Below are 19,184 nucleotides of genomic sequence, written 5' to 3'. Positions count from 1 at the left end.
CCCCAGTGTCCCCGGTGTCCCTGCCCACCCCCGAGGGTGCTGTTCCCCCCCCCGGGTGCCCTCCCTGTGCCCCCAGACCCTTCGGGCCCTTCCCGAGCCCCCCCGGGCACTGCCCCCCCTGCCCCGCCCCCACAGGCGGGCGCCTTTCCCATGGAGCAGAGGCCAGGCAGAACATTCCAGAACATTCCAGAGGCTCCAGGACATTCCAGAGGTTCGGGGGGAGCCCGATGGGACCCCCGGCAGCCAGAGGGGACCCCCCCAAATCCCCCTCCCCGCGGGGCGGCCCCGCTTTGTCCGCCCCGCACGGCGCAGCCTGGAGCCGCGGCCGCGTCCCCGGGGGCGTCCCCGCTGTCCCCAAAGGCCACGTCGGGGGAGGCGGGGTGTCCCCGGGGTGTCCCCTGCTCAGGGCTGGCCCTCGAGGGGCCGCAGGGTCAGCTGGATGGGCCGGTCCGGGATCAGGATGAGGTCGAACTTGGTGCCGATCTCCACGGCCCGCATGGTCTCGATCTTGAAGTTCTCCAGGATCTGGCGGGGAGGGGACACGGCCGTGGGGCGCGTTGGGGACACTGGAGCACGGCCCCGGGTGACCTTCGAGGCCACTCTGAGCCGAGACAAACCAGGATTACACAGGATGGACCCTGCGGCCACCACGCTGTCCCCTGGGGTCGGGGACCCCACGGGGACAGACCCCGCGGCCACCGCGCCGTCCCCTGACATTGGGGACCCTGTGTGACAGACCCCGCGGCCACCGCGCTGTCCCCTGACATTGGGGACCCTGTGTGACAGACCCCACGGACACCGCACTGTCCCCTGACATCAGTCACCCTGTGTGACAGACCCCGCGGCCACCGCGCCGTCCCCTGACATTGGGGACCCTGTGTGACAGACCCCACGGCCATTGTGCTGTCCCCTCATGTTGGGGACCCTGTGTGACAGACCCCATGGCCACCACACTGTCCCCTTGCCCCCAGCACAGACCCCATGGCCACCACACTGTCCCCTGGCATTGGGGACCCCGTGGGGACAGACCCCACAGCCACCATGCTGTCCCCTGACATTGGGGACCCTGTGTGCCACCCCCCGCGGCCACCACGCTGTCCCCTCACATCAGGCACCCTGTGTGACAGACCCCATGGCCACATGCTGTCCCCTCAAGTTGGGGACCCCGTGTGCCACCCCCCACGGCCACCGCGCTGTCCCCTGGCACTGGGGACCCTGTGGGATTAACCCCATGGCCACCGCGCTGTCCCCTCATGTTGGGGACCCTGTGTGACAGACCCCATGGCCTCCACACTGTCCCCTGACATTGGGGACCCTGTGGGATGAACCCCAGTGCCACCACGCTGTCCCCTGACATCAGGCACCCTGTGTGACAGATCCCACGGCCACCACGCTGTCCCCTGACATCGGGGACCCTGTGTGACACACCCCACTGCCACCACGTTGTCCCCTGGTATTGGGGACTCTGTGGGATGAACCCCATGGCCACCACGCTGTCCCCTCACATCAGTCACCCCGTGTGACAGACCCCACGGCCACCACGCTGTCCCCTGGCACTGGGGACCCTGCGGGATTAACACCATGGCCACCATGCTGTCCCCTCGTGTTGGGGACCCTGTGTGACAGACCCCATAGCCACCATGTCCCCTGGTGTTGGGGACCCTGTGTGACAGACCCCAGTGCCACCGTGCTGTCCCCTGGCATTGGGGACCCTGCAGGATGAACCCCACGGCCACCACGCTGTCCCCTCAGGTCGGGCACCCTGTGTGACAGACCCCATGGACATTGGGGACCCTGTGGGATGAACCCCGTGGCCACCGCACTGTCCCCTCATGCTGGGGACCCTGTGTGACAGACCCCACGGCCACCGCACTGTCCCCTCATGCTGGGGACCCTGTGTGACAGACCCCATGGCCACCACACTGTCCCCTCGCCCCCAGCACAGACCCCAGTGCCACCACATTGTCACCTGGCATTGGGGACCCTGTGTGACAGACCCCATGGCCACCACACTGTCCCCTCGCCCCCAGCACAGACCCCAGTGCCACCACATTGTCACCTGGCATTGGGGACCCTGTGTGACAGACCCCATGGCCACCACACTGTCCCCTCGCCCCCAGCACAGACCCCAGTGCCACCACATTGTCACCTGGCATTGGGGACCCTGTGTGACAGACCCCATGGCCACCACACTGTCCCCTGACATCAGTCACCCCGTGTGCCACCCCCTGCGGCCATCACGCTGTCCCCTCACATCAGGCACCCTGTGTGACAGACCCCATGGCCACATGCTGTCCCCTCAAGTTGGGGACCCCGTGTGACAGACCCCACGGCGACCACGCTGTCCCCTGACATCAGTCACTCTGTGTGCCACCCCCTGCGGCCACCACGCTGTCCCCTGACATCAGTCACCCCGTGTGCCACCCCCCACGGCCACTGCGCTGTCCCCTCACATCAGTCACCCCGTGTGCCACACCCCATGGCCACCGCGCTGTCCCCTGGCACTGGGGACACTGCGGGATTAACACCATGGCCACCACGCTGTCCCCTCAGGTCGGGGACCCTGTGTGACAGACCCCACGGCCACCACGCTGTCCCCTCAAGTTGGGAACCCTGTGTGCCACCCCCCGTGGCCACCGCGCTGTCCCCTGACATTGAGGGACCCTGTGGGATGAACCCCACGGCCACTGCGCTGTCCCCTGGCATCAGGCACCCTGTGTGCCACCCCCTGCGGCCACCGCGCTGTCCCCTGACATTGGGGCCCCAGTGTGCCACCCCCTGTGGCCACCATGCTGTCCCCTGACATCAGTCACCCTGTGTGCCACCTCCTGCGGCCACCGTGCTGTCCCCTGACATCAGTCACCCCGTGTGCCAGACCCCATGGCCACCACGCTGTCCCCTCGTGTCAGGGACCCCCTATGACAGATCCCACAGCCACTGCGCTGTCCCCTGACCCCAGTCACCCCGTGTGCCACCCCCACTGCCCCCGCACTGTCCCCTGACCCCAGTCCCCCCGTGTGCCACCCCCTGCGGCCACCACGCTGTCCCCTGACCCCAGTCCCCCCGTGTCCCCCCGGGGCTGGGGACAGGGCCACTCACGTGCATGAGGAAGAGCTGCATCTCGGTCTCGGCGATGCGGCGGCCCAGGCACTGGCGGGGCCCGAAGCCGAAGCCCAGCCCCAGGAAGGGTTTGGGGCCGGCCTCCAGCCAGCGCTGCGGGCGGAACCGCTCGGGCCGCGCGAACACGGACGGGTCACGGCCCATGGCGTACAGCCCCACCTGCACCAGCGTCTGCGCCCGCCGCACAGGGCCACCGTGTCACCGTGTCACCGCGGCACAGGGCCACCGTGTCACCGTGTCACCGCGGCACAGGGCCACCGTGTCACCGCGGCGCTGTGTCATCATGTTACCACGTCCTGGTGTCCCTGTGTCCTGGTGTCCCTGTGTCCTCATGTCCCCCCATGTCCCTACATCGCCACATCCCTGTGTCACCGCATCCCCACACCCCCATGTCCTGATGTCCCGCTGTCCTGCTGTCCCCCCGTCCCCGTATCCCACTGTCCCCGTGTCCCGCTGTCCCACTGTCCCCCCGTGTCCCGCTGTCCCCATGTCCCACTGTCCCGCTGTCCCCGCTGTACCGCTGTCCCCGTGTCCCACTGTCCCGCTGTCCCACTGTCCCCATGTCCCGCTGTCCCACTGTCCCCATGTCCCGCTGTCCCCCTATCCCACTGTCCCACTGTCCCGCTGTCCCTGTGTCCCTGTGTCCCGCTTTCCCACTGTCCCTGTGTCCCTCTATCCCCCTTTCCCGCTGTCCCGCCATCCGGCTGTCCGGCTGTCCTGCTGTCCCACTGTCCCCATGTCCCGCTGTCCCACTGGGCCCATGTCCCACTGTCCCTCCCTCTGTCCTGCTGTCCCCCTATCCCTCTGTCCCTCTGTCCGGCTGTCCCCCTATCCCACTGTCCCCCTATCCCCCCATCCCCCTTTCCCACTGTCCCGCCGTCCAGCTGTCCGGCTGTCCCCATGTCCCGCTGTCCCCATGTCCCCATGTCCCACTGTCCCACTGTCCTGCTGTCCCTCTGTCCCCCTATCCCCCTATCCCCCTTTCCCGCTGTCTGGCAGTCCGGCTGTCCCCCTATCCCCTTTTCCCGCTGTCCTTCTGTCCCACTGTCCCTCTGTCCCGCTGTCCCCCATCCCCCTTTCCCACTGTCCCGCCATCCAGCTGTCCGGCTGTCCCTGTGTCCCGCTGTCCCTGTGTCCCGCTGTCCCCATGTCCCCATGTCCCACTGTCCCGCTGTCCCCGTGTCCCTGTGTCCCACTGTCCCGCTGTCCGTCTGTCCCCCTGTCCCCCGTGTCCCGCTGTCCAGCTGTCCGGCTGTCCCCCTATCCCCCTTTCCCGCTGTCCCTCTGTCCCACTGTCCCGCTGTCCCGCTGTCCCGCTGTCCCCATGTCCCTCTGTCCCGCTGTCCCCCATCCCCCTGTCCCGCTGTCCCGCTGTCCCGCTGTCCGTCTGTCCGTCTGTCCGTCTGTCCGTCTGTCCGTGCTCACCCCGGGCGGGATGCGGTAGTCCTGCAGGATGACCTCGTGCGTGATGTACCTCTGCAGGGTCACGGCCACCGGGTGCAGCCTGCGCGACACCACACGCGACACGTGCCACCGGGGCGTGGGGACACTCCGGCAGGAAGGGCGTGTCCTCCTCACCTGGGCTCCTCCTCCTCACCTGAGCTCCTCCTCCTCATCACCTGAGCCCCTCCTCCTCACCTCAGCCCCTCCTCCCCTGAGCCCTTCATCCTCCTCCTCTTCCTGCTCACCTGAGCTCCTCCTCCTCAACTGGGCTCCTCCTCACCTGAGCCCTTCCTCCTCCTCCTCCTCACCTGAGCTCCTCCTCCTCCTCACCTGAGCCCCTCCTCCTCACCTGAGCCCTTCCTCCTCCTCCTCCTCACCTGAGCTCCTCCTCCTCCTCACCTCAGCCCCTCCTCCTCCTCACCTGAGCCACTCCTTCTCCTTACCTGAGCCACTCCTTCTCCTCACCTAAGCTCCTCTCCTCACCTCAGCCCCTCCTCCTCACCTGAGCAGCCCTCCTCCTCACCTGGGCTCCTCCTCCTTCTCACCTGAGCCCTTCCTCCTCTTCACCTGGGCTCCTCCTCCTCCTCACCTGAGCCCCTCCCCCTCACCTGAGCCCCCCCCCTCACCTGAGCCCCCCCCTCACCTGAGTGTCTCCTTGATGGCGGCCTTCAGCAGCCGGGTGGATTTCAGCATCTTCTCGCGGTCTCCGCCCGCCTCCCGTTTGGCTGCCAGGACCTCGGCCCGCAGCTGCTCCTGCACGCCCGGGGCCCGCGCCAGCTCCAGCATGGCCCACTGCAGGGTCATGGACGTCTGGGGACAGACACAGCCTGCCAGGACCTGCCCGACCCTGCCGGGACCTGCTGAGTGCTGCCAGGACCTGCTCAGCCCTGCCAGGACCTGCCCAGCCCTGCCAGGACCTGCTCAGCCCTGCCAGGACCTCGGCCCGCAGCTGCTCCTGCACGCCCGGGGCCCGCGCCAGCTCCAGCATGGCCCACTGCAGGGTCATGGACGTCTGGAGACAGACACAGCCTGCCAGGACCTGCCCAGCCCTGCCAGGACCTGCTCCATGCAGCCAGGACCTGCTCAGCCCTGCCAGGACCTGCTCAGCCCTGCCAGGACCCGCTCCTGCCTAGCCCACAGCTGCCAGGACCTGCTCGGCCCTGCCAGGACCTGCTCAGTGCTGCCAGGACCTGCTCAGTCCTGCCAGGACCTGCTCAGCCCTGCTGGGACCTGCTCCATGCAGCCAGGACCTGCTGAGTGCTGCCAGGACCTGCTCAGCCCTGCCAGGACCTGCTCAGTGCTGCCAGGACCTGCTCAGTGCTGGCAGGACCTGACCAGAGCTGCCAGGACCTGCTCCTGCCTGGCCCAGAGCAGCCAGGACCTGCTCAGCCGTGCCAGGACCTGCTCAGCCCTGCCAGGACCTGCTCAGACTGCCAGGACCTGCTCAGCCCTGCCAGGACCTGCTCAGCCCTGCCGGGACCTGCTCCATGCAGCCAGGACCTGCTCAGCCCTGCCAGGACCTGCTCAGTGCTGCCAGGACTTGCTCAGTGCTGCCAGGACCTGCTCTTGCCTGGCCCACAGCTGCCAGGACATGCTCAGGGCTGCCAGGACTTGCTCAGTGGGACCAGGACCTTTTCCTGCTGGCTTGGTGCTGCCCCATCCATCACCCAACCAGGACCTTCCCCCTGCCCCATCCATCACCCACCAGGACCTTCTCCATGGCTGTCCCACTCAGCACCAACCAGGACCTTCTCCCTGACCCAACCAGGAACTTCTCCCCGAAGCACCCATCACCAACCAGGACCTTCCCCCTGCCTGTCCTAGCACCACCCAGGACCTTTTCCCTGTCCCATCCATCACCCACCAGGACCTTCTCCCTGCCCCACCCAGCACCAACCAGGACTTTCTCCCTGCCCCAACCAGGACCTTCCTGACCAACTCAGGACCTTATCCCTGCCTGTCCTATCACCAACCAGGACCTTCTCCCTGCCTGTTCCATCCAGCCTCACTCAGGACCTTCCCCCTGCCCCAACCAGGACCTTCTCCCTGACCCAACCAGGACCTTCTCCCTGTCTCATCCATCCCCCACCCAGGACCTTCTCCATGGCTGTCCGACCCTGTCCCAACCAGGACCTTCCCCCTGCCCCATCCAGGACCTTCTGCCTACCCCACCCAGCACCAACCAGGACCTTATCCCTCTCCCACCCAACACCAACCAGGTCCTTCTCCACGGCTGTCCCAACACCAACCAGGACCTTCTCCCTGTCTGTCCCACCCAGGACCTCCTCCCTGACCCAACCAGGACCTTCTGCCTATCCCACCCATCACCAACCAGGACCTTATCCCTGTCCAGCCCAGGACTTTCTCCCAGCCCCACCCAGGACCTTCTCCATGGCTGTCCTAGCACCACCCAGTACCTTCTCCCTGACCCAACCAGGACCTTCTCCCAGCTCCAACCAGCACCAACCAGGACCTTCTCCCAGCACCAACCAGGACCTTCTCCCTGTCCAGCCAAGGACCTTCTCCCAGCCCCAACCAGCACCAACCAGGACCTTGCCCCTGCCTGTCCCAACACCACCCCAGCTCTTCTCCCTGTCCCACCCATCACCACCCAGGACCTTCTCCCTGCCCCACCCATCCCCACCAGTCTCTTCTCCGTGCCTGTCCCGCCCTGCCCCACCCGTCCCTTCTCCCCGCCCCAGCGGGTCCCTTGTCCCCTTGTCCCTTGTCCCCTTACCGTGTCCACGCCGCCGGCCATCATCTCGGTGACGCTGGCGCGGATGTCGTCCAGGGGCAGCGCGTCGCGCAGGATGAGGTTGCCCAGGATGCCCAGGTGCTCCTGGCGGCCCTGGCGCCGCAGCCGCAGCTCCCGGTACACGCTCTGGATGCACTTGTCGGCTGAGGGGACACCGCGGGGACACCGTGGGGACACCGCGGGGACGTCAGCGTCACCGGGCCTCGGGGCGCTCGGCCGTGGGGAGAAGGGTTTGGGGGAGGGTTTAAGGTTTGCGTGTGAGTTTTGGGGTGAGAAACGTTGATTTGGGAATGGGGTGGAGCGTGTCCTCAGAGGAAGTGTCCTCGGAAGTGGCAGGGCGAGGTGTCCCCAGAGAGGTGTCCCCAGAGGTGGCAGGGCGAGGTATCCCCAGAGGTGACAAGGTGAGGCATCCCCAGAGGTGGCAGGGTGAGGTGTCCCCAGAGAGGTGTCCCCAGAGGAAGTGTCCTCAGAGGTGGCAGGGCGAGGTGTCCCCAGAGGTGACAAGGTGAGGCATCCCCAGAGGTGGCAGGGTGAGGTGTCCCCAGAGGTGTTTCCAGAGGTGACAGGGCAAGGTGACAGGATGAGCTGAGAGGGTGAGGTGACAGGGCATGGTATCCCCAGAGGTGACAGGGCAAGGTGTCCCCAGAGGTGACAGGTGAGGTGGCAGGGGAAGGTGACAGGGTGAGGTATCTCCAGAGGTGACAAGGTGAGGTGTCCCCAGAGGTGTCCCCAGAAGTGGCAGGGCAAGGTGGCAGGGTGAGGTGTCCCCGGAGGTGTCCCCAGAGGTGGCAGGGCAAAGTGATAGGGTGAGGTGACAGGGTGAGGTGTCCCCAGAGGTGTCCCCAGAGGTGTCAGGGGCGGTGGCAGGGTGGGGTGGCAGGGCGGGGTGTCCGAGAGGTGTCCCCTGAGGTGGCAGGGAGAGGTGACAGGGCAAGGTGGCAGGGCGAGGTGACAGGGTGAGCTGACAGGGTGAGGTGTCCCCGGAGGTGTCCCCAGAGGTGGCAGGGAGAGGTGACAGGGTGAGGTATTCCCAGAAGTGACAAGGCAAGGTGTCCCCAGAGGTGACAGGTGAGGTGACAGGGTGAGGTATCCCCAGAAGTGACAAGGCAAGGTGTCCCCAGATGTGACAGGGTGAGGTGTCCCCAGAGGTGTCCCCAGAGGAGTCCCCAGAGGTGGCAGGGTGAGGTGGCAGGGCGAGGTATCCCCCAAGGTGTCCCCAGAGATGTCCCCGAGGTGTCCCCAGAGGTGTCCCTGAGGTGTCCCCTGAGGTGTCCCCGCGGTGTCCCCGCGGTGTCCCAGAGGTGTCCCCGAGGTGTCCCAGAGGTGTCCCAGGCGTGTCCCCGCGGTGTCCCCGCGGTGTCCCTGAGGTGTCCCCGAGGTGTCCCTGCGGTGTCCCAGGGCTGTCCCTGCGGTGTCCCCGTGGTATCCCCAGAAGTGTCCCAGAGGTGTCCCAGAGGTGCCCCAGAGGTGTCCCCACGGTGTCCCCGAGGTGTCCCCAGAGGTGTCCCAGAGGTGTCCCCAGAGGTGTCCCAGAGGTGTCCCCGAGGTGTCCCTGCAGTGTCCCCGCAGTGTCCCCAGAGGTGTCCCAGAGGTGTCCTAGGGCTGTCCCTGCAGTGTCCCTGCAGTGTCCCTGAGGTGTCCCCAGAGGTGTCCCCAGAGGTGTCCCCACAGTGTCCCAGGGCTGTCCCCGCGGTGTCCCCAGAGGTGTCCCCAGAGGTGTCAGAGGTGGTGGCAGGGCGAGGTGGCAGGGCGAGGTGTCCCCAGAGGTGTCCCCGCGGTGTCCCCGCGGTGTCCCCTGAGGTGTCCCAGGGCTGTCCCCGCGGTGTCCCCGCGGTGTCCCTGTGCTGTCCCCAGAGGTGTCCCCGCGCTGTCCCCGCGCTGTCCCCGCGCTGTCCCCGCGGTGGCACTGACCCTGGTAGAAGATGTCGTCCCAGGCCTGCACGTGCTGGCGCCAGGTGTGGCTGCGCAGGCGCCGCAGCAGCGCGGGCGGCAGGTACAGCATGGGCGCCGTGGTGTGGAACATGCGCGACACCGCCTCGATGAAGCGCTGCGCCTCGGGCTGCACGAAATCCTGCAGCAGCCCCAGGCGCTCGCCGTACAGCACGTGGCACACCGCTGGGGACAGCAACATGTCATTGTCATTGTCATTGTCATTGTCATTGTCATTGTCCCCATCCCCATGGCCACAGGGACCAGCCTGTACAGCACGTGGCACACCGCTGGGGACAATTAGTCTCATTGTCATTGTTATTGTCCCCATGGCCACAGGGACCAGCCCCAGGCGCTCACCGTACAGCATGTGGCACACCGCTGGGGACAATGGGCAGTGTCATTGTCATTGTCATTGTCCCCATGGCCACAGGGACCAGCCCCAGGCGCTCGCCGTACAGCACGTGGCACAGCGCTGGGGACAGCAACATGTCATTGTCATTGTCATTGTCCCCATGGCCACAGGGACCAGCCCTGTACAGCACGTGGCACACCCCTGGGGATGGGACAATTGGCAGTGTCATTGTCATTGTCCCCATGGCCACAGGGACCTCCCTGTAGAGCATGTGGTACACCGCTGGGGACAGCCATTGTCATTGTCATTGCCATTGCCATTGTCATTGTCATTGTCATTGTCATTGTCATTGTCATTGTCCCCATGGCCACACAGACCTCCCTGTACAGCACGTGGCACACCGCTGGGGACAGGGACAGGGACAGGGACAGTGACATCCTCCTTCTCTGTCCTTTCACCAATCCCTGAGGCTTTGGCTGGTGGTTTTGGGGGTTTTTGGGTTTTTTGGGGGGTTTTAGGTTTTTTTGAATTTTTGGGGTTTTTTTGGGGGGTTCTTTTGGGGGGATTCTTTTGGGCTTCTTTTGGGTTTTTTGTGTGGTTTGGGGTTTTTTGGGGGGTGATCCTTTTGGGGTTTTTTGGGGGGTTTTTTGGGGGTGATTCTTTTGGGATTTTGGGGGTGATTCTTTTGGGGTTTCTTTGGGGTTTTTTTGGGGGTGATTCTTTTAGGGTTTTGGGGTTTTTTTGGGGTGATTCTTTTGGGGTTTCTTTTGGGATTTTTGGGGGGGGTTTTGGGGTGATTATTTTGGGGTTTTTGGGGGTCTTTTTGGGGTGATTCTTTTGGGGTTTTTTGGGGGTGATTCTTTTGGGGTTTCTTTTGGGATTTTGGGTTTTTTTGGGGGTGATTCTTTTGGGGTTTTTGGGGGTGATTCTTTTGGGGTTTCTTTTGGGATTTTGGGGTTTCTTTTGGGTGATTCTTTTGGGAGTTTTGGGGGTTTTGGGGTGATTCTTTTGGGACTTTTGGAGGTTTTTTGGGGTGATTCTTTTGGGATTTTGGTGGTGATTCTTTTGGGGTTTCTTTTGAGGTTTCTTTGGGGTTTTTTTTGGGCAATTCTTTTGGGGTTTTGGGGGTTTTTTTGGGGGGTGATTCTTTTGGGGTTTCTTTTGGGATTTTGGGGTTTTTTTGGGGGGGCGATTCTTTTGGGGTTTCTTTGGGGTTTTTTTTGGGCGATCCTTTCAGGGTTTTTGGGGTTTTTTTTTGGGGTTTCCCCCGTCACTCACACTCGAGGGCGAAGCGGAACAGCTCCTGGCTGAAGTCGCCGCTCCAGCAGCCGCCCGGCCGCGCCTGGGCCCGCGCCCGCCGCACGAAGTCCTCGCCCACGGCGCTGAGCAGCGGCACCAGGGCGGGCAGGGCGGCGGGCGCCAGCGCCTCCCGGTTCAGCAGCCGCCGCTCCGAGCGCCACGCCTCGCCCGTCCTGCGGGGACGCGCCCCGTCACCCCCGGGGACACCGCGATGGCCCCGAGAGCCCCCCGGTCACAGCCCCGGCGGGACTGCGGGGGCGGGAGCGCGGATTTGGGGTCCCCCCACTCACTCGAGGGGCTCGGATTTGGGGTCCCCACTCACTTGAGGAGCCCGGACTTGGGGTCCCCACTCCTAGGGATTTGGGGTCCCCACGCCTGGGGTTTGGGGTCCCCACTCCCTTTTTGGGGTTCCCCCGTGTCTGTGTCCCCACTCCCTTGAGCAGCCCCGATTTGGGGTTCCCATCGTGTTTTGGGGTCCCGCCCCGTGTTTGGGATCCCCCCGTTTTGGGTCCCCCCTCCCTTGAGCAGCCTGGGTTTGGGCTCCCCCCATGCCGGTGTCCCCCCCGTGTTTGGGGTCCTCCCGTGTTTTTGGGGTCCCCCCTCCCTTGAGCAGCCCGGATTTGGGCTCCCCCCATGCCGGTGTCCCCCCCGTGTTTGGGGTCCCCCTCCGATTTTGGGGTGCCCTCACTTGAGCAGCCCGGATTTGGGGTCGCCCCCCGTTTTTGGGGTCCCCACTCCCTTGAGCAGCCCGTGTTTGGGCTCCCATCCGTGTTTGGAGTCCCCCTCGGGACCCCTGGGTTTGGGGTCTCCCCCCGTGTTTGGGGTCCCCCCATGCCGGTGTCCCCCCATGCCGGTGTCCCCCCCGTGCCGGTGTCCCCCCGGTGTTGTGTCCCCTCACTTGAGCAGCACGCCGTAGGGTTTGTTGCGGAAGTCCCTGTAGGCCACCCAGGGGGGGACGCGGAAGCGCTCGGGCAGGGCCCCCTCGGCCTGGAACAGCGCGGCCGCGTCCGCGGGACTCACGATGTTGACGCTCTCGTAGGCACCCAGCTTCTCCCTGGGGACACGGGGACATCGCCACCCGGCCCGGGGCCCGGCCCCACGGCGGGGAACCGGCCTGGCCTGCCCCATGGGTGGGGCCTGTCCTGTCCCCATGGCAGTGTCCTGTCCCATGGCAGTGTCCTGTCCTGTCCCATGGCAGTGTCCTGTCCTGTCCCCGTGGCAGTGTCCTGTCCCCATGGCAGTGTCCTGTCCTGTCCCCATGGCAGTGTCCTGTCCTGTCCCCATGGCAATGTCCTGTCCTGTCCCCGTGGCAGTGTCCTGTCCCCATGGCAATGTCCTGTCCTGTCCCCATGGCAGTGTCCTGTCCCCATGGCAGTGTCCTGTCCTGTCCCCATGGCAGTGTCCTGTCTCCATGGCAGGGTCCTGTCCTGTCCTCTCCTGTCCCCATGGCAGTGTCCTGTCCCCATGGCAGTGTCCTGTCCCCATGGCAGTGTCCTCTCCTGTCCCCATGGCAGTGTCCTGTCCCCATGGCAGTGTCCTGTCCTGTCCCCATGGCAGTGTCCTGTCCTGTCCTGTCCCATGGCAGTGTCCTGTCCTGTCCTCTCCTGTCCCCATGGCAGTGTCCTGTCCCATGGCAGTGTCCTGTCCTGTCCTCTCCTGTCCCCATGGCAGTGTCCTGTCCCATGGCAGTGTCCTGTCCTGTCCCATGGCAGTGTCCTGTCCTGTCCTGTCCCCATGGCAGTGTCCTGTCCTGTCCCCATGGCAGTGTCCTGTCCCCATGGCAGTGTCCTGTCCTGTCCCCATGGCAGGGTCCTGTCCTGTCCCCATGGCAGTGTCCTGTCCCCATGGCAGTGTCCTCTCCTGTCCCCCCTGGCAATGTCTTGTCCCCGTTATCCCCAAATCCCGCACCCACACGGCCCTGTGCCACAGTCCCTGTCCCCTCCCAGGGTAGGGGGGTGTCCCCCTTACCCACAGCCCCTGTCCCCTCCCAGGGCACGGGGGGTGTCCCCCTTACCCACAGCCCCTGTCCCCTCCCAGGGCACAGGACCTGTCCCCTCTCAGCCCGCGGTCCCTGTCCCCTCCCCTCTTGTCCCTCACGGTGTCCCCAAGCCGGGCCAGGCTCCTCCAGCAGCTCAGCCCCGGACTGGGAACGCGGCTGGGCTGGGGACAGGGCAGGGGACACGGGGAGGGGACACGGGGAGGGGACACGAGCAGGGGACACGGGGAGGGGACACAGGGAGAGGATTCAGGGAGGGGACAGGGGCAGAGGACTGGGCAGGGGACGCCGGGAGGGGACACGGGGAGGGGACACGGGCAGAGGACTGGGCAGGGGACACGGGGATGTGATACAGGGAGGCGACACGGGAGGGGACAGGGGCAGACGACTGGGCAGGGCACACAGGGGGGTGATACGGGCAGGGGACACGGGGAGGGGACGCCGGGAGGGGACACGGGAGGGGACACGGGGAGGGGAGAGGGGCAGAGGACGGGGCAGGGGACACAGGGATGTGATACGGGGAGGGGACACGGGAGGTGACACAGGGAAGGGACACAGGGAGGGGACACGGGGAGGGGACAGGGGCAGAGGACTGGGCAGGGGACGCAGGGGGGTGATACGGGGAGGGGACAAGAGGAGGGGACACAGGGAGGGGACACGGGGAGAGGACAGGGGCAGAGAACCGGGCAGGGGACACGGGGAGGGGACACGGGAGGGGACACGGGAGATGACACGGGGAGGGGACACGGGGAGAGGGCAGGGGCAGAGGACCGGGCAGGGGACGCCGGGAAGGAACAAGGGGATGGGACACGGGAGGGGACAAGGGGATGCGACACGGGAGGGGACAAGGGGCAGGGGACAAGGGGAGGGGACACGGGGAGGGGACACGGGGAGGAGGGGACAGGGCGGGCTGACCTGTAGATGGGCCCGAAGCGGCGGAACTTGGCGGCCATGCTGAGGTGCAGGTTGCTGAGGCCGCCCTCCCGCCAGAAGCGGTACAGGTTGAGCCAGCCCGCCCGCCACTCGCCCGGCACCTGGTTAAAGGGCCGGGGGACAGCCGAGGGGACAGCCGAGGGGACAGCCGAGGGGACAGCCGGGGGGACAGCCGAGGGGACAGCCGAGGGGACAGCCGAGGGGACGGCCGAGGGGACAGCCGGGGGGACAGCGCCGGCAGCCCCGCCGAGCCGGCGACAGCGCGCGGCTGCGGCTCGGGGACATCCCCGCAGGGCCTTGGTGACAACGCGGGCGAGCATGGGGAGGGTGGCCCGGAGGGACGCGGTGGCCTCGCTCTTATGGCGAGCCCCGGAGCCGCTCCCGCCGGGGACAGCCCCCGCCGCCGCCAGGTGACACGGTGGCCTCGGGAGAAGGGCGGGATGTGCCCCGGAGCGATAACAAGGACGGGTCGGGCCACCCCGGGCGGGGACAGCCTTGGGGGCCGCCAGCCAGGGTCACCCGGCGGGGGGTGGCCTTGGGGACTCGGTGCCACTGCTGGGGGCGCCTCGCGGGCCGCGGGATGGGGGCGGGCCCGGCATTCCCGGGCTCCATCCCAAACCCAAACTCCAAACTCCAAAAACATCCAAAACCCCAAAAACCCCCAAAACCCCAAACCCCAAACTCCAAGTCCCAAACCCCAAAAACACCCCAAACTCCAAACCCCAAACTCCAAAAACATCCAAAACCCGAAACCCAAACCCCCAAAACCCTCAAAACCCCAAACCCCCAAACCCCCAAAACCCCCAAAACCCCAAACCCAAAACCCCAAACCCCCAAAACCCCCAAAACCCCAAACTCCAAACTCCAAGTCCCAAACTCCAAACCCCAAAAACCCCCAAAACCCCAAACCCAAAACCCCAAACCCCAAAAACCCCCAAATCCCAAACCCCAAATCCTAAACTCCAAACCCCCAAAACCCCAAAAACCCCCAAAACCCCAGATCCCAAACCCCAAATCCCAAAAACCCCAAAAATCCCAAACCCCAAACTCCAAATCCCAAACCCCAGATCCCAAACCCCAATTCCCAAATCCCAAATCCTAAATCCCAAACCCCAAAACCCCCAAACCCCAAAACCCCCAAACCCCAAAACCCCTAACCCCCAAAAACCCCAGATCCCAAACCCCAAATCCCAAACTCCCCCTGCGAGTTTTTGGGAACGGCTTTTGGGATGGCCCAAGCTGGGGATGAAGCTTGTCCCTTGTCCCCTGTCCCATGTCCCCTGTCCCCTGTCCCTTGTTCCTTGTCCCTTGTCCCCTGTCCCCTGTCCCCTGTCCCATGTCCCCTGTCCCTTGTCCCATGTCCCATGTCCCATGTCCGATGTCCCTTGTCCCTTGTCCCATGTCCCATGTCCCTTGTCCCATGTCCCCTGTCCCATGTCCGATGTCCCTTGTCCCCTGTCCCCTGTCCCATGTCCCATGTCCCCTGTCCCATGTCCCTTGTCCCCTGTGCCCTGTCCCATGTCCCATGTCCCATGTCCGATGTCCCATGTCCCATGTCCCGTGTCCCTTGTCCCTTGTCCCCTGTCCCCTGTCCCATGTCCGATGTCCCATGTCCCATGTCCATGTCCATGTCCATGTCCCCTGTCCCATGTCCCATGTCCCATGTCCCATGTCCCATGTCCCCTGTCCCCTGTCCCATTCCCATGTCCATGTCCATGTCCATGTCCCATGTCCCATGTCCGATGTCCCCTGTCCCTTGTCCCCTGTCCCCAGGCCCGACGGCAGCAGCCAGCGCTGGGGGCGGGGCACAATCGGGATGGGGACATGGGGGTCCCCTCTTTGGGGTGTCCCCGGGACAGGGACGAGCAGCGGGGCTGGCGGCGGATGCGACATCGGCGACAGGCACCGGGGGGCGCGCCGGGCCCGTCAGTGCCACCGCGCGGGGACAGCGCCTCGTCCCCGCCCTCCGCGGAGCGCCGAGCTGTCCCCTGCCAGGCCACAGGCACTGTCCCCTCGTCCCCCCAGGTCCCTGTCCCTTCCTGTCCCCTCCCATGCCCACGGTCTGTCCCCTCCTGTCTCTGTCTCCATTGTTGTCCCCAAGCCCCGCGCCTTGGGGACATGGTGACACAGGGCCACCCCCTCCTGTCCCCCTGGGCTGCCACCGTCCTGGGTGGGACCCGCTGTGTCCCCTCCTGCCATGGACACGGGGGCAGGGCCCAGGGGACACCGAGGGACACCGAGGGACACTGGGGGACACGGAGGGACACTGGGGGACACTGAGGGACACCGAGGGACACGGAGGGACACTGGGGGACACCGAGGGACACTGGGGGACACTGAGGGACACAGGAGGGACACCAAGGGACACAGAAGGACATGGAGGGACACTGAGGGACACAGAGGGACACAGAGGGACACAGAGGGACACTGAGGGACATGGAGGGACATAGAGGGACATGGAAGGACATGGAGGGACACCGAGGGACACGGAGGGACACAGAGGGACACTGAGGGACACTGAGGGACAGGGAGGGACACTGGGGGACATGGAGGGACACTGAGGGACACTGGGGGACACTGAGGGACACTGAAGGACATGGAGGGACATGGAGGGACACTGGGGGACACTGAGGGACACCAAGGGACACGGGGGGACACCAGGGGACACTGAGGGACATGGAGAGACACTGAGGGACACTGAGGGACACAGAGGGACACAGAGGGACACAGAGGGACACAGAGGGACATGGAGGGACATGGAGGGACACCGAGGGACACTGGGGGACACTGAGGGACATGGAGGGACACGGAGGGACACAGAGGAACAGTGGGGGACATGGAGGGACACTGGGGGACACTGAGGGACACTGGGGGACACCGGGGGACACTGGGGGACATGGAGGGACACTGGGGGACACTGAGGGACACTGGGGGACATGGAGGGACACTGGGGGACACTGAGGGACACTGGGGATCCCTCGGCAGGTCCCTATAGGGGTATCTATGGGGCAGGGGGATCCCTCCGCAGGTCCCTATAGGGGTATCTATGGGGCTGGGGGTCTCCGCCCGCTCCCGGCTCCTGCCTCCTCCCTTCCTCCCGCACGGGAATTCCGTGCCGAAAGAGGGATGGAGGCAGGGAAAGGTTTCGCTTTTCGGCTGCCGAACCTCGCCCCGGTGAGGAGCGGGGACCGCCGCGTCCCCTCAGTGCCACCACCCCCGGGTCCCCTCAGCGCCACCCGGCTGTGTGTCACCGCTGCAGCCCCGAAATATTTCCCTGCGGGCCGAGAGCACCGGGAACGGACCGGGACGAGCCCCGGGCCGGCCCTGCCTTTGTGCCGGGGCCGATTTGATGGAGGCTTCGGTCGCTCCCGCCTTTTCCAGCACCTTCCGAAATCCCCAATTCCCGTTCACTTTTCCCAAAAATCCGGAGCATCCCAGGCAGGAGGAGGGGGATGGCTCCACACCACGGACCCCGCCGCTGCTCCCACCCCTCCCTTCCCAGGGCTGCTGCTCGCTCCCTCCTTTGGGATTTCCAGCGGGAATTCGCTGCTGGATCAAAACAGGAGCCCCAAAAGAGGGGCTGGAGAGAGCAGGACACGGGAAAAGGCCAGGGGAGATCCCACCCCCCATCATTCCCAGTGAGAACCACGGCGCCCTCCTGCTTTTTTCCACTCTTTATTCCAACCATCCGCTTTGGTTACAGGTCTGAAAGGGTTGGGGGAATTTTTTTTTTTTTTTTTGGTAGCTGTTCCGGTGTTTTTGCTTTTTATTTTTTTAATTTTCCTCTCCTGTGATCCGCCCCCGCCTGCTGTAATATTATAAAATCCTACAAGACAGAAACGAGCAGTCGACATAATAAATATCTGTTAGTCCACAAAGTTAAAGTGCTTTGAGAAGGGCTGTGAGAAGCTCTGTCCTGGACTGGGGATGGGGAACATCTCGGGGATGTAGTGCAGTAGGAAGCTCTGCCCCGCGGCCCCTCGGGCTCTCCTGAGTGAGCGGGAGCCGGGACAGGCATTGGAAGCACGGCCAGGGTGTCCCCTGGGTGTCCCCGCCCAGGGCAGGGCCGCTCCGGGCCGGGCGAGGTTGGGACAAGGAGCGGGACCCCCCTGGGCAGGGGGAAAATCCCGATTTTCACAGTTTAGTCTCGCTCCGAGACCTCCGAGAGCGCGGGGGAAGCGGAGCCCGGGGCTGCCCCGGGGGACAGGGACAGAGGCGGGGACAGCGGTGCCCTGAGATCCGCGGCCGCTTTCCCTGAGGACGCCGGGGCCCCGGTGGGAGCGGGCCCGGCCCCGCCGCGCTGCCCCTCGGCCGCCCGCGGAGCTTTTGTGCGTCTCCAGCGCCTTCCCAGCGCCTCCCGCTCCGCTCCGGGCTCCGCTCCCGCCTCCCCTTCCCTTCCCATCCCCGCACCCCCAATCCAGCCACCTTCCGAGGCTTTTCCATGCAAATTCCCACCGCGGCCGCGCCCGTTCCCGACCTCCCTCCCACACCAAAGCCGGCTGCAAACAAAAAACAACGACCCGAGCGCCCCTCGAGCGGGAGGCGACTCGCCGGGGGCGCGTCCCCCCAAAACCTCGGGAGGCAGCGGGCGCCCCGCAGTCCGGAGGAGGCCGAGGGCCGGCTCCTCCTCCTCCTCCTCCTCATCTTCATCATCATCACATGCAAGGAGCGGCCGCGCCCTGAGCATCAGCGCATGCACGGCCGGCCGGCGGGGCCGCCACCGCGTGTCGCAGCCTCCTCCCGCGGCTCCGCCAGCGAGGCCGGCGGGGAGCGAGGCTCAAAGTCCCGCGGAGCGCGGGCAGGGCGAGCGGGACGGCGTCAGTGGAAGAGCTCGGCCAGGGCCACCACGAGCAGCAGCTGGAGCCAGGAGGCCAGCGGGGCCGGGGCGCGGCCGCGCTGCCACAGGAAGCGCTGGCGGTCCAGCAGGCGCTCCTTGACCAGCGCCTGGCGGAAGCCGTCCTCCTCGGACACACAGACGTAGTGTCCGTAGTGCTCGCGGCGCACGCTGGGGATGAAGTGGAAGCAGTCGTGCTGCGGGTGGGAGGTGTTGCAGCTCTTGATGAGCACGTCCTCGTGGTACCAGTTGTAGGTGGCGTAGTGGGACTCGATGGAGCAGTTGAGGTAGTAGCGGGAGAGGGGCATCACCGAGATGTTCCGGAAGTCGTCTGCGGGGACACGGGGGTGAGGGGGGTGAGCTGGGCGCAGGGTGGGGTTTAGGGGGGTGGAGGGAGCCTCAGAGGGGCTTCTGAGAGAGAGCTGCTCGGAATTTCTGCTCTGGACTGCTGTTCCTGCTGCCACGTCCCTGCCCGAGCGCCCCTTGATTTCAAAAGGATGGATTCGGAGGGAGGGGGTTT

The 19,184-nt window shown here is 65.5% G+C and overlaps 2 protein-coding genes across 3 annotated transcripts in view; both read right to left on the bottom strand.

The window, feature by feature from the left end:
* Nucleotides 1-224: 224 nt before the first annotated feature.
* CYP11A1 (cytochrome P450 family 11 subfamily A member 1) lies at nt 225-14,254 on the bottom strand. Its single transcript, XM_084213850.1, has 9 exons — nt 13,813-14,254; nt 11,800-11,955; nt 10,881-11,074; nt 9,230-9,433; nt 7,301-7,461; nt 5,207-5,373; nt 4,546-4,624; nt 3,100-3,291; nt 225-525 (listed from the first exon to the last, which is right to left on the bottom strand). The coding sequence occupies exons 1-9, from the start codon at nt 14,148-14,150 to the stop codon at nt 403-405; spliced, it is 1,614 nt and encodes a 537-aa protein (XP_084069976.1). The 5' UTR covers nt 14,151-14,254; the 3' UTR covers nt 225-402.
* A 3,094-nt stretch (nt 14,255-17,348) lies between these two features.
* SEMA7A (semaphorin 7A (JohnMiltonHagen blood group)) overlaps nt 17,349-19,184 on the bottom strand; it is a 33,334-nt gene continuing 31,498 nt past the window's right edge. The window contains exon 14 of one of the 2 annotated variants that reach the window (XM_084213690.1): nt 17,349-18,995. In XM_084213690.1, the coding sequence (XP_084069816.1) occupies nt 18,608-18,995 (388 nt within the window). In that variant the 3' untranslated portion in view covers nt 17,349-18,607. The remainder of the gene's footprint in view (nt 18,996-19,184) is intronic. The other variant, XM_084213691.1, reaches the window with a different exon arrangement.

The sequence above is a fragment of the Fringilla coelebs genome (genome assembly GCF_963513975.1).
Source record: "Fringilla coelebs genome assembly, chromosome: 12".
Lineage (NCBI taxonomy): Eukaryota > Metazoa > Chordata > Aves > Passeriformes > Fringillidae > Fringilla > Fringilla coelebs.
The sequence above is the reverse complement of the archived record's forward strand: the minus strand, read 5'-3'. Positions and strand labels throughout refer to the sequence as shown.

Bases quoted from the DNA above. Each gene is read 5' to 3' on its own strand.
- CYP11A1 (XM_084213850.1), bottom strand. From the start codon at position 14,150: ATGCTCGCCCGCGTTGTCACCAAGGCCCTGCGGGGATGTCCCCGAGCC. The intron at 11,075-11,799 runs GTGAGGGGACAC...GCGTCCCCGCAG, and splicing joins CCCTACGGCGTGCTGCTCAA to GACGGGCGAGGCGTGGCGCT. The intron at 526-3,099 runs GTGAGTGGCCCT...CCTCCCCGCCAG, and splicing joins TGCAGCTCTTCCTCATGCAC to ATCCTGGAGAACTTCAAGAT.